The following is a 14,692-nucleotide window of genomic DNA, read 5'->3' as shown; positions in this document are numbered from 1 at the left end:
AAGAAAGCAATGATAGTGGTCAGAGCGCATCACCCATTTACATACCCTAAAACCCAGAAGAACTAAAGGATATAACATTCTCAGTTGGTTCTCAGAGTGCAAACTGGGATCACTAGGGAGTCTGAGACCTTTTCAGAAGATCCGTAAAATCAAAATTACCTTCATAATACTAAGATCCTATTTGCTATTTTCACTCATTATCTCATAATTTTATAGTAGAGTTTTTCCAGAAGCTAGGTGACAGGTGATATCACAACAGATTGAATGCATAAGCAAATTCAATATTAAACCAGACCTTAAAGAGATTTGCAAAAAAGGTGAATAAAATGACACTCTTCTCACTAATTTTTTTTTTATCTTGGAATAGTTAATTTTCATGAGTCTATTTTTGTTATAGAAATAATTGTTTTAAAATCAATTAGTATAGTAGGCAGAAAAATTATTCCCGAACATATACACATTTCCCTAATCCCTGGAACCTATGAATGGTACCTTGCATGACAAAGGAACTTTGCAGATGGGATTAAATTAAGACTCTTGAGATGGGGGACTATCCTGGATTATATGCATAGGCCCAATGTCATGAGAAGTGTCCTTACGAGTAAAAGATGGGGACAGGAGGGTCAGAGTCAGAAAAGGATATGTGACAATGGAAGAAGAAGTCAGAGGGATGTGATTACTGACTGTGAGGATGGAAGAAGGCACAAGCCAAGGAACATAGGCAGCCTCTAGAAGCTAGAAAAGGCAAGGAAACAAATTCTCCCCTAGAGCCTCCAGAAGGAACACAGCCCTGGACATTTTGATTTTTGCCTTATGAAACCCATTTTAGACTTAAGACCTACAGAATTGTAAGATGATCTGTGTGGTGTTAAGCCACTAAATTTGGGGTAATTTGTTACAACAGCAATTGGAAACATAATTAAAAGCTCTCTGGGGTCCTCAGTTTTTAAGTATGTAAAGAGGTTCTAAGACCAAAAAAATGTTGAGATCCACTGCTATAAATAAATCCTGTAGCTTTCTGTCCTGGCTCCCTCTCTTCTCATCTTAGCTCTTCCTGTTCTTACTGCCAAGAATGACCTTGCCCTTGTTAAAATCCTCCCCATTCTCTAAGATTCATGTTATATTCTACCACCTCTTCCCTGATCATCTCAGTCAGAAAGCCTCTCTCCTTAACTTTGGTCTACTCCTGTGAATTATTTATCTGCCTTGTATTTGTTCTGTACTTGTTTCCTTATTAAATGTGAACTCCTTGAGACCAGTCTTGAATCTTACCCATTTCAACCAGTATATGGTGTCATTTATTGTATATGAATGGAATATCTTAGCCAACAAGGATGAGTGAGAGATTTGTTTTCTGTTTGAATGAACATTAGGAAGAAATGTATGATCACTAATTATCAAGAATAAATTAAGGAGGGGTGCCTGGGTGGCACAGCGGTTAAGCGTCTGCCTTCGGCTCAGGGCGTTATGGGATCAAGCCCCACATCAGGCTCCTCTGCTATGAGCCTGCTTCTTCCTCTCCCACTCCCCCTGCTTCTGTTCCCTCTCTCGCTGGCTGTCTCTATCTCTGTTGAATAAAAAAAAAAAAAAAAAAAAAAAAAAAAAGAATAAAAGAAGGAACACAGAATTGTTTAGGAGAGATTGAGATGCTATTCTACCAAATGACAGTGTTAATGATTAGAAAAAATATGTGTGTGATAGCCTTAGGATATTTACATTAATTTAATTATGGTTGTCATTCAATTAAAAAAATTTTTTTTAAATATCATTGCTATTTCCTACTCACTTAGCCTAACAGCCACCACCGTTGGAAGAAAATAAGTTATTTTCTCAAATTTAATAAAATGAGCAAAAAGAAATTGTGTTTCAAATTGTGTACTTTAAATAGATCTGTCAATCAAATGCTCATTAAAAATTTAAGAGCCTACTGTATGTCAGAAACTCTTCATAGGCACTTGTTTTACAGCGGTGAAGAATAGCCTGGCATATAGAAGACATTCAGTCTTCCTTTATTCATTTTTTTTTCCTCCTCCTTCGGCTCCACCCAAATTTCTTTTTCTTAATTTCCTTTTGCCCTGGAGCTTTTAGACCCAATGCGGCTGCCGTAGGCCGGGGTGGCAAGATGGCGGCTCCTGCCTTTGCTCGCGCCGTGAGAGCAGCATCAGGTAAGTGGAAAGCCGTGCGGTTGATTTATCCCCTCATAGAAGTCGGGACTGGTGCAGGATGGAGTAGGCGCTTAGCGTGGAGGTTAACAGGAAAAAAAAAAAAAAAGGCCAGAAGATTGCTCCGATTTTTCTCCGGGACTGCCTGTGTTCGGCCGGTCGCTTCGGAGATTCCCGACACTTTGGGACCCGGGCAGACCTGGGTGTCCCCAAGTTTCCGCGTCTTTACCGGCTCCTGGCCAGTCCGCCTTACCTAGAAAACAGACTAGAAGGACTGGGGCGAAGGAGGGCGAAGGAGACAGAAAAGTCCCTGCTAACTTCATTTAGAGGTAGAACGCGCCACTTATGACCTTTGGCCTTGAAAAAGTAATTTCTCTGAACCTTAGGTTCTACAGCTCTAAAATGAGGGTGACCCCATATACCTGAGCACTAGATGAGCTCGTGAGTGTAAAGCGCCCCGCGTAGTGCCTAAGACACAGCAAGCTTGTATGTATGAGATTCACACAATGTGCAGGAAATGTGGCTGTTTTTTTGCTCACTCAGTCCCCAGCACTGGGGCAGTCATAAGGATTTCTCTGCTGAGAGAGATGACAGGAGTGAAGGCAATTAAATTAAGTTGCCTTCGCTCTAAGGACTTCAGCAAAAAATATTATTTAAATGTGATAAGATTATCGGTAAATTACGTATCCACAAAATAAATTAGGATAAAATTCTGTGTAAGAAGAATAGAAATAAGGAAAAAAGCTACAATGTAAATTTCCCAACTGTTACAGAAGAGCATGTTTATGAGGAGTATTTTTTAATTGTGAAAATAACATATGAAGAAAAATGTAACATACACGAATGGCTTAACAAGTAACTCTAAAGCAAACACCCGTGTAACACTGAAGGCAGGACACAGAACACTACCAGGAACCTCTTCTCTACCTCTCTGTGCTTCTCCTAAGGAAAATTCCCTCTTTCTGCTTAATATAAACAGTAGCCTCATTTCATTGTAAACCTTGTCTTTTTTTCTGTAATAATTTTTTTTTAAAGATTTTACTTATTTATTCGACAGAGATAAATACTTATTTATCCCGGCGAGAGAGGGAACACAAGCAGGGGGAGTGGGAGAGGAAGAAGCAGGCTCATAGCAGAGGAGCCTGATGTGGGGCTTGATCCCATAACGCCGGGATCACGCCCTGAGCCGAAGGCAGACGCTTAACCTCTGTGCCACCCAGGTGCCCCTTCTGTAATAATTTGAACATCTATATAGGCATTTGTAAGTAATGTATTGTTTAGTTTTTCCTGTTTTTGTACTTTACATGAATGGAATCACACAGTATGTACTCTTGTGTCTTTCACTTTGTGAAATTCATTCATTTTGGGTTTAGCTGTAGTGCTTTCTTGTTCCTATATAATAGTCTCTTATTCGACCACCCCACAATTCTCCATTTTGTGGTTGCTGGGCATTTGAGTGTTTTCAGTTTGGGGCGATTAGGTACAAAGCTGATTTTCCTTGTGTCCTGGCACATGAGTGCAAGAATTTCTGTACAACGTGCTTGTGTATATACTTATAAAACTGGCTGTGAAACTGCTGAATCAGAATATGTATATATTCAGCATTGCCTGATACTGTGAAAGTGATGTGCTTCTTTAAAGTCACCCCAGGGGTACCTGGGTGGCTCAGTCGGTTAAGTGTCAGACTCGATTTCAGCTCAGGTCATGATCTCAGGGTCATGGGACTGAGCCCCATACATAATTTTTCATAATACTTTTATTTTTTTTTAAATTAATAAATGTTTATTGCCAAAATGTAATATTATTTTAACCTCAATAATTGTTGGATTTAGTATTCATAAAAATTTCATTACATCTAAAAACCACTTGTTGTTTTTTTTTTAATGGTTTTTTATTATATTATGTTAGTCACCATACAGTACATCCCCGGTTTCCGATGTAAGGCTCGATGATTCATTAGTTGTGTACAACACCCAGTGCACCATGCAATACGTGCCCTCCTTACTACCCATCACCGGTCTATCCCATTCCCCCACCCCCCTCCCCTCTGAAGTCCTCAGTTTGTTTCTCATAGTCCATAGTCTCTCATGTTTCATTCCCCCTTCTGATTACCCCCCCTTTCTTTATCCCTTTCTTCCCCTACCGATCATCCTAGTTCTTATGTTCCATAGATGAGAGAAATCATATGATAGTTGTCTTTCTCTGCTTGACTTATTTCACTTAGCATTTTCATAATACTTTTAGAGGGTATGGGATCAAAAAGCTTAAAGACCACTAGTTTAGACAGTCATACTCACTTTCCTCCCCACTCCCCATTGTTTTGATTCCTGCCACACGGAGCTATTTGTAATTCCCCAAACTTACTATCCCTCCCCTTGTTTTTTTTTGACTCTTCACCTGTACATTCCCTGTTCCCTCTGCCTCCTCTTATTCCTTCAAAACCCTGGTTTTGTGTCACTTTGTTAAAATATCTGTGTTCTCCATATAAGAATGTGTTTAGAGAAAGCCAGTGTGTATCAAAGTGCCCAAACAGGGCAGAAGACTGAAGGAGCAGTTAATTACTGCCCTTGATTTGTGTGCTACCCTTTTGTCAGCACGTTCTGAGGCTGTGTTCAGGTTTGTTTTTTTTTTTTTTAAGATTTTATTTATTTATTTGACAGAGATAGAGACAGCCGGCGAGAGAGGGAACACAAGCAGGAGGAGTGGGAGAGGAAGAAGCAGGCTCATAGCAGAGGAGCCCGATGTGGGGCTCGATCCCACAACGCCAGGATCACGCCCTGAGCCGAAGGCAGACGCTTAACCGCTGTGCCACCAGGCGCCCCTGTGTTTAGGTTTTACAAGCTAAATCACGGGGTTGATCCACCTCAGGGTATGGTGTATAAGGCCCCCAAGTTATTTTCCCAGGAACTGCTATCAAGCAAGATTCACCCTTCCTTCATTTTTTTTCTTTTTCTTTTTTTTTTTTTTTTAAGATTTTATTTATTTATTTGACAGAGACAGCCAACAAGAGAGGGAACACAAGCAGGGGGAGTGGGAGAGGAAGAAGCAGGCTCCCAGCAAAGGAGCCTGATGTGGGGCTCGATCCCACGGAAGGCAGACGCTCAACGACTGTGCCACCCAGGCGCCCCCTTCATTTTTTTCTAACTTCAGTGTGTTTATCCTAGATTTTGTCTTGTTAATTTTGATCCGTTTTACCAAGATCACTTTGAGTCCAGATAGTCTTTGGACTTTGCTTTCATGCAGATTTGACAGACATGCTTTATGCAGCTTCAGGACCTTCATAAAAATTGAGGAAGATATAATCAATTAGGGAGCCAGGAAAAGACTTTCATCAGAACAGCAATCAACTAATTCGGGGATAGTTTCTAGTCAACTTGGAATTTACCTAACTGTACTATTATCCTGCCCACATTTATTTCTTTAGAATATAAAGAAACCTTTTCACATGCCTTCCTAAAGTCAGGATACATTGTGTCTAGACATCCCATGATTTCCCAGTCTAGTGACTACATCAAAAAACGAAGTTCTTTTCTTTTTCTTTTTTTTTTAAATTAATTTGACAGAGAGAGAGACAGCCAGCGAGAGAGGGAACACAAGCAGGGGGAGTGGGAGAGGAAGAAGCAGGCTCCCAGCGGAGGAGCCTGACACGGGGCTCGATCCCATAACGGCGGGATCACTCCCTGAGCCAAAGGCAGACACTTAATGACTGAGCCACCCAGGCGCCCCCATCTTTTCAAGGAACGATTCCCTCCCAGTTGACAATATAGATTTTTTTTGTGTGCACTTCCTGTTTATTTATCCATTCTAACTCCTTTTTTTTCCCTACAAATGAGCCTGTAATTTACCCATTTATATGTTCTAGACTCTTACCTGCTCACTTCCTTCAGGGGAGGTTTCTAAGAATTTCTGAGAGTTTTTGTTTGTTTTGTTTTAACCAAGACACCAAGTTCTGGTGACCTTGTGAAAATTGGGACATTTTCTTGTCTACTGTTCTCCTCTTCAATTCATTTAATCTTTCAAAGATTACCTCTTAGTTTGTACTCATGTCTGCAAATATTTACAATTCTTTGAAATACAAGTTATTTATACCTGGAGACTTGAATGCCTTGCAGTAGAGAATTTCACTTCCAAGCTCCCAGAGGGGCTCCCTCAACAGTCTCCTGAATCTTGGATTTCAGCTCACTCATTAATGTTTATACTACCCTTTTTAGTTTGAAAATTGTTATCTTTGATGGAGAATAGAAAAGCAAAATATGGGTTTTACGTATTCAGTCCTTCTCCTGCCATCTGTTAACATTATACCATTTTTGCTAAGCATTTCTCTGCTCTTAACTCTCTGCTACTAGCATTCATTAAATGATCTCTCTGTGCCAAGTGCTCTTCCTAGCACTTTTCATGTTTTCTCTCATTTAATTCTTATCACCTCCCCATGACTAACCTTATTTAAATTTGGGGAAACTGGAGCCCAGAAGGGTTAAGTACCTTGCCCGTGGTCACACAGCTAGTGAGAGTGGAGCTGGAATATGAGTGCAGACAGTCTGACTCGAACACCAGCAGTCCAGGCCCACGCTACACCGCCCCTCATTTGTTATGTGAAATCAGTGCACTGAACAGGAAGGCAGTGGTTCTAAGCCCTGGCTGAACTGCAGTCTCACCTGTGGAATTTTTTTTTTTTTAAACCCACTTTTGAGGGGCGCCTGGGTGGCGCAGTCGTTAAGCGTCTGCCTTCGGCTTAGGGCGTGATCCCGGCGTTCTGGGATCGAGCCCCACATCAGGCTCCCCCCCTCCAGCCTGCTTCTTCCTCTCCCACTCCCCCTGCTTGTGTTCCCTCTCTCGCTGGCTGTCTCTCTCTGTGTCAAATAAATAAATAAAATCTTTGGGGAAAAAAAAAACCACGGTTGAGGTATAATTTACCTACCATAAAATTACCTGTTTTATGTGTACGATTGATGATTTTTAGTCAATTTAATGGGTCGTGCCACCATCACCGCAATCCAGTTTGGGGGCATTTCCATCATCCCGTGGCGCTTTCTCGGCGTGCACATTCTCGAGTCCCACCCTCGACTCAGAATCGGAGTCGGGTCAGTGCCCTGTGAGTGATTCTGCTTTGTAGCCCCGGACTCGTACTTTGGCAATAATGTGAGGAATAGGTGAAGAGGACTGGATTCAGTGCACGCATCTCGGCCCCCCCGGCCCCCACCCCACGAGGTGCCTTCTGAACGGCGCCCAGGCATCGCCTACTGTCGGGCAAGCAGTGTCAGCCTCTGGCTCGTCCAGTCCCCGCTCCGGGCACGTAGTTGTTTCAGCCCCCCTTGCCGTTTTGTATGTTGTTCATCCTACCTGGACCCGCTACCTGCTCCTCCCGTGGCCTGTTCATTTCCCAGAGAGCTCAAGTACCTCTTCTGCTTTCTTTATGACTCCTCTTGCCACTCTGTTGCCTCTCCGGGGAACGGCCAGGCTCTCTGTGTCCGCCTTGCCATTGCACTCTGTGCTAGGGAGCCCTGGCTCGTCAGAGGAGAGGATCGGGCAGGGGGGACTTAGTGTTGCGAACATTTTTCTTCCCTACTGTTGAACACAGAACTAGGACATATCAGAGTGGATCGTGGTGGTGGTCGCACAACTTCCTAAATTTATTAAAAAGCATTGAATTACAGAAATGGGTAATTTTGTGGTACGTAAGTTATACCTCACTGAAGTTGGTAAAAATCTCCCCAGGTGAGTCTGACGCTCACCTTGTTTTGACACATTCATTTTACATAAATACCTGGATGCATATTTTGGAGTATTGTAGGAAACCAGGATGTTTCTCTCTTTACAGGAGTCTTACGGCCCCTGAACACCTTGGTATCTTCAGCCTATCAAAGCCGTGTCAAGAATGCCTGTCTCAGCTCTGCACTGTCCACCCGACATTTTAGTTCTCTTCAGACACCAGTTGTTTCCTCTGCTCCCGGACTCAGCGCCTGTGTCAGAAACCTGCCATGTGGGCATACGGCAGCAATCCTCAACAGGTAGAGTGTATTTCAGTGAACGTGGTGCTTAGACAGAAACTGTAAAATATTCATGCCCGCAGAGACACCTTCGAAGCAGATGGTACTCTTCGCCTGCCTGCAGTTTGTCATGTAGACTTTGCCTGCCGGAGTGGGAGAATATGACTGCTATCCCCATATGCCTACGTGCCAGCAGCAGGGACCACCGGAGCACACTTCTGATGTTCTAGATGTGGTTTCCTGGATGGAAGCTGTCAGCCAAAGCGGAGGGTGAACGAGACGCTCAGCATGCAAGGCTGGTGTTCATTTAGTCAGCAAATACTTAGTTGAGGACTCCGGGGTGCCCGGCTTGGCAGAAAGGATACAAAGATAAACTGAAGTCCTCAAAGACTTGGTAATCTGAAGAAATCAGGTGCTTAAAATACATAGGGTGAATTCTCTCACAGGGATTGAGGGGGTAGTTGATGGAAGGCTTACCAGTCGGCGATAGTGGCTCTTACTTATGCTTAGTGTCCTGGGTCATTTAAGGTAACGATGTGTATTGAAGTCGGCTCTATTCCAGTGGAACTCCTTCACTCATTTCTAAGTATAGAAATGAATTCTATCCTCGAATGAGTCTTATTGCGGAGTTAAATTTTTTCTTAATATATTTTAGGGTGGCCCCCTTGCTTCCAGATGTCCTGAAGCTACCAGTCAGAACCGTCACGTACTTCAGTTCACGGAAAGGGAAAAGGAAGACCGTGAAAGCTGTCGTCTATAGGTTTCTTCGACTTCATTCTGGCCTGTGGCTGAGGAGGAAGGTGAGTCTTCACACTGTTATTTGATTGAAAAAGGAATGGGAGCAGATGAAAATGAAGAATTCAGGGAGACTGTTCCTTGACATATCTTTGTCCCGTTGACCAGAAGCTTTTACGGTGCTGGGCTCAAGTACCAGCTTGGCGGGCGTCTCTTCGTGTCAATGAACTCGTGTGAGGAGGACGTGTGTAAGCATTCGTAAAACAAGTATCATCCACAGTGGTTCATCTCCTTACTGTAGGCTGAGTTCATCTCAGGTCTCCTACGTGTCGGGCGTATCTAGTGATCACCAGCAGCCCTGTGACACCCCTCCTGTGTGATAGCCTGTGGGGAGGCCCTCTTTCAGCCTAGAGTGTCACGGCTGCAGAGGCGCCTGCGCAGGGACTGCGTGGTTGGCTCAGATTGGGGGCTGCAGGGCCCTTCTGCTTACTTTGTTGTTGTTGTTTTCCAGCTTTGCGTTGGATATTAATACATATCCAGTGTCTTAGTCTTTATGACAGAATATTAACCCCACATACACTTTCTTAACTGTATGATTTTCTCTCTGTCGGCGTGTTTGATTGGGACCACAGCCTCCAAAGGGACCTCTGGCAAATTATTACTGCTCTGTCCTCTCCCACAGCATGTCGTGAGCATGTGTGTGGCCTTTTTCACTCACGTCTTTATCCTCGGAAACAGTAGCTGACAGTTACAAAGCAGTTGAAGACTAGAGTTTTGCAAAACCACCTTTGAGTTTTGATAACTATTCAAATTCTAATTCCCTTTTACTACTCGGAAGTGAAACAATTCTTTAAAGATGAAAATTTGTTTCCCCATAAAAATAAAATACTTAATTGGTAGGACTTTCACTAGTTGAAAGGATTATCTCCTGTCTTATAAACAATCCTGAATTTAAGGTAAATAGGTTGACGGTTCCTTCGGAACAGAACCGTGGTAGTTCATTTGCTACACTCGTAAATAGAAGCTCATGTAATCCGTAAGCAGCTAAACTTAAGTCATTTGGTTAATAGTTCTGAATTTTGGACCAGAAATTTTCTTCCCCCTTGTTGTCATACGATTATTTCCAGGTCTTCATCTGGCCCTAGATAAAATAAGCTGGGTGGGTTTTTTTGCCTTCCTTTCTACATCTCTTTTATTGGACCCTGAAACGCTCATGTTATTAAAAAGGACCTGATCAGATTCTCCAGTCATAATGCCTAGTCCCCACTCAGGACCCCAAAAAGTATTCTATATATGGAGTGGCCTGCTTCATCAAAATGTAATATTAAGAGGACAACAAAAAAGCTGGGTGGGTTAATTTATATTAATGTATAAAAACTGAAAATACTTTCTGCAGCAGTTTTATTCCCTCCCATTTCTGAACCTAGAGAGTGCCTAAAAAGCTTCAAGCATTTTCATAGTGGTTGCATTCCATAGAGTAGATCAGAGGGTACTAGTGGTAAGAGGCAGGACAGCAAATTACCTGTAAGTCAGAGACCCACAGGAACCCAGATTGGCTTGCAAACTAGAAAATTATTACAGAGATATGGGGATTTGGGTTTGAAACTTTCAATTTAAATTGTAAGCAAGGAGTAGAGAAAATCTAATCCCTGGCATGTTAAAACCAGAACTCTTAAATAACGTTTCCTTATTTCTGAGTATAACTGTTGTGTGGAAGTTGCTGGTCAGAGTGAAACCCAAGGTGCCTTCTCAGCCCAGGGCTGTGGTTTTGTTCAGTTAGTGTAGCGCCCCAGGGCACTCTTGGCTTGAGGGACGCGGGGCTCTTAGCAATAGCTTGAGTGTTAGTCTCTCCTCCCCTGTAACTTTCTATGTGGTTTTCGCCATGTATTAACCTGTGGGGCACCTAAGGTCTCTTCTACTCTACACAGACGATGATTGTAATTTTATATTTAATCTAATTCTTCTTCAGAAATTCTTTTTTTCTTTCTTTCTAATTCAAAAATTAATTCTCCAAAATTAATAATGCTTGGACGGTGTATATGGCAGTTCTGGGTTAAATATACGAGTTAACCATTCCTTTACCACTCCCAACGGTGGTTTTATTATATTTGTTATTCCTTAGAAAAATACTACAGAAACTGGTCCTCAGTGCGAAAGGAAGAAATGAAGCAGTATACTTGAGAACTGGGTTTTGTCAGCCTCGGTAATACTTAGTCCCCTTAAATGAGTATAAATGTTATCAACTAGCCAGGAATGCCCTTCCTCATCCTCCACATTGGGAAAAATAGTAGAGTAGTGGTTAAGAACTCTTACTAGTTCTTTGATCTTGGTCTGCTACCGTTAACTTCTCTAATCAATGGTTGTTTCTCTTTAATCTGTAAAATGAGAATAATAGTATGTTGTTGAAGACTGTTGAAGAGATAATAAGGTAATGTATATAAAGTTAGCAATTATAATTATATATCATTACTCTATCCTTTGCCCTCCACAGAGTCATTTGGCTTTATTTTCTGTGGTTCTAATTTAAATAATCTTTTATCAAAGTATTAAATTATTAATATGTCTTTTTCAAACTGCACGTGCTTTCTGTATCTACCCCTCACTGAGAATCACATCTTTCTGAAAAACATACCAGCCCTGGTAAGTCTCATCTTTGTTCCCACTGGGCCTATAAGCCATGAATAGTGAAGATATCTGTGGTTTCCTATATAACATCATCTTTTGAATGTTTATAATATCATCTACAGGCTGGTTATAAGAAAAAATTATGGAAAAAGACGGCTGCAAGAAAAAGGCGCTTGAGGGAATTCGTGTTCTGCAATAAAACCCAGAGTAAGCTCTTAGATAAAATGACAACGTCTTTCTGGAAGAGGCGAAACTGGTATGCTGACGATCCCTATCAGAAGTATCATGATCGGACAAACCTGAAAGTATAGATCAGAAGTTTTATGACTTCCCAGCTATTGAGTATGTATCTTCGCGTATATGATGTCTTTGCAAAATGGAATAAGTACAAAACTTGATGTAAATTGTGCCAATTGGTATGGAAACACGCAGCTCCAACATTAAACTTATTAAAGTTTGAACCCTTAATGGATTAAACATTTTCAGATTTGCTCAGGGAAATAGGAGTTTAAAATTGTTCATTATTTTTAACAAATGGTAATGGCTTTACTAGTTCCAGTGAGGCTTATTTAGTTGCAAGGAGTTTCAAGTTAGGGCAGGTGTAAGAAGGCTGTAAAGCTAACAAGTGAGCTCCAGCAGTGTGACCTTATTTTAAGTATATATACGTGGGAACTCAGGAACCACCTGGCCACCCCCACCCCCCACCCCCATCTAACCTCCAGGCCTCAGGAAGAACAGAAATTACATGGTGTTCCCGAATACAAGGCACCTCCAAGGGCCCCAGCAGCAGAAGATAGATTTTTTAGGCTTGGGGACTGCCATGTATGCGACTCAGTTTCTGCCCCCATAATAACTGGCTTGCACCTCACAGGTTGTTTTCTGCATCCCAACCCTCAACCTCTATCTCCCAGCTCTAACTGCCAACAGACTAACTGGGCCAGTTTGTCTCTTCACTAAACACCAGGTCTCATCAGGAGTCACTGACCTGCGTCAGGAACCCACCCTGGCTCACTTGGGTGTGTTAAGCAGGGTCACATGGAGCAAAAAATAGTTATATAAACAGTTTCACTTAGAGGTGAGCATGGGGTGGCAACACACGTCTAGTATTCTAGGTTTATGGTGTTCATGACAATTCTCAGTTCATAGAGAGACAAGTAAATGAGATAGCCTTTCAGTATGCCCATTCATGAAACAAGAGGCTTTCGAGGTGAAGACAAACACTTTTTATCCAAGAGTTGAAAGGCGTTGTATTTTCTTTTCTCTTTTTTTTTAAGATTTTATTTATTTATTTATTTATTTATTTATTTATTTGAGAGAGATGGAGAGGGGGAGAGACCATGCAAGCAGGGGGGCGGAGCTGAGGGAGAGGGACAAGCAGACTCCATGCTGAGCACAGAACCTGACGCAGGGCTCGATCTTGACCCTGAGATCATGACCTGAGCTTAAATCAAGAGTCGGATGCTTAACCAATTGTACCACCCAGGGGCCCCAAGGCACTGTATTTCCTAAAGGCTAGTTTATCTGAGATTTCATATTTTTAATTGTGAGAATAAACATTTTCCAAAGACACACTGTAGAAACTAAGGGAAAACAATCATTTTGGAAATGATACAAGAGCTAAGCATTGTTCACTTGAAGAGGGTTAGATGACAGGCATTGAGGAAAATCCTGTTCACTGTGTGGTTCAGGTCTAGGGCGGTGGTTCTCAGCTATCCCATCAGAGTCATCTGGGAAGCATCTTCAAACAACAAAGCACTTTGCCTGGTTGAAAAACCATTACAGATCTTAACAAACTTACAATGGAGTTACATCCCAAAAAATCTATTCTAAGTTGAAAATATCATTAAACTGAAAATGCATTTAATACACCCAACCTACCGAACATCACGGCTTAGCCTAGCCCGCCTTCAGTGTGCTCAGGACACTTAGTTGGCCTACAGTTGGGCAAAATCATCTAACGCAAAGCCTATTTTATAATGAAGTGTTGACTGTCTCATGTTTATTGAGTACTGTACCAAAAGTGAAAAACAGAAAGGGTGTGTCTGCTCAGAATGGTTGTAAGTCTGTCAGTTGTTTACCCTTGTGATTACTTGGCTGACTGGGAGTCTCAGCTCATTGCCACCACCCAGCATCACAAGAGAGTGTCCTACCGTGTATCGTTAGCCCGGGAAAAGATCAAAATCAAAATTAAAAGTATGGTTTCTACCAAATGCTGCTTTCACACCATCATAAAGTCGAAAAACCTAAGTCAAACCATCATAAGTCAGTATTAAATAGAATTATGCCTCAATTACTACTTCAAATCCTTTACTATAGTAGTTGATGATGATAAGATGAAGCTTCTCTATTGTTAACAGAATAAGGCTGAGGATAACCAAATTGAAATTCTGTGGCAAGTCAGGCTAGGATTATTAGAGGAATTTCTTGAAACCAGTGCATGTTCCTTAAGAGGAAAAGGAGTGACGATAGAGGGTTCTAAAACTAGAAGGCCAGCTGTATGTCTGTTTATACAGCCAATTAATAAAGAACAGACATTGGATTTGAGATGAGGTAAGACTCAAGCATCCGATGGCATTCTGTTTTGATTGGTTTTCCTTTCCTCATAACTTCTGAGGCAGCAGAGGCCAACCATTCATAAGGTTTCCACATCATTTTTTTAAAAGATTTATTTATTTATTTATTTGAGAGAGCGTGCGCACATGTGGGAGGGGCAGAGGGAGAGGGACAAGCAGACTTCGTGCTGAGTGCAGAGCCCAACACAGGGCTCGATCTCACAACCCTGAGATCATGACCTGAGTCAAAATCAAGAGGCATCCCTGCATCATTTCTTAGCCGCCTGGCCCCTGCCTCTCTCACTCACCCCTGGTAGCAGGATGGAAGTGGCACCCGAAGAAGTTGAGGAGGAGGCCACTTTCCCACTGCCTCCGTGACTTCTCTAGTGCAAATGCGGACAACAGAGATCTCTGTTTTGGGGGCCTCAGAGCACCTTGGTTTTTCCTGTAGGCCAGAGGTAGGAGAGGTAGAGACAAGGACTGGCAACCAGGCCTCAGCATCCAAACATGGGCTGAAGTGGAAGGGCTGACAGGCATAGGATTTCAGAGAAAGGGAATTTTCATATATATAATTTTTGTTTTACGGGTAGCAGGGCTTATCATCAACACTGATTTTAAGTTTGAAAACCAA

General features: G+C 42.1%; 1 protein-coding gene across 1 annotated transcript; it reads left to right on the top strand.

The window, feature by feature from the left end:
• Window positions 1-2,063: 2,063 nt before the first annotated feature.
• MRPL35 (mitochondrial ribosomal protein L35) lies at window positions 2,064-11,973 on the top strand. Its single transcript, XM_008700088.2, has 4 exons — window positions 2,064-2,165; window positions 7,981-8,170; window positions 8,805-8,949; window positions 11,632-11,973. The coding sequence occupies exons 1-4, from the start codon at window positions 2,123-2,125 to the stop codon at window positions 11,818-11,820; spliced, it is 567 nt and encodes a 188-aa protein (XP_008698310.1). The 5' UTR covers window positions 2,064-2,122; the 3' UTR covers window positions 11,821-11,973.
• The last annotated feature ends 2,719 nt before the right edge of the window (window positions 11,974-14,692 follow it).

This window comes from Ursus maritimus, unplaced genomic scaffold (genome assembly GCF_017311325.1).
Source record: "Ursus maritimus isolate PB19 unplaced genomic scaffold, ASM1731132v1 scaffold_6, whole genome shotgun sequence".
NCBI lineage: Eukaryota > Metazoa > Chordata > Mammalia > Carnivora > Ursidae > Ursus > Ursus maritimus.
This window is presented reverse-complemented; position numbering and strand designations above follow the sequence as displayed.

Bases quoted from the DNA above. Each gene is read 5' to 3' on its own strand.
- MRPL35 (XM_008700088.2), top strand. From the start codon at position 2,123: ATGGCGGCTCCTGCCTTTGCTCGCGCCGTGAGAGCAGCATCAG. The intron at 8,171-8,804 runs GTAGAGTGTATT...AATATATTTTAG, and splicing joins ACGGCAGCAATCCTCAACAG to GGTGGCCCCCTTGCTTCCAG. The intron at 8,950-11,631 runs GTGAGTCTTCAC...TATCATCTACAG, and splicing joins GCCTGTGGCTGAGGAGGAAG to GCTGGTTATAAGAAAAAATT.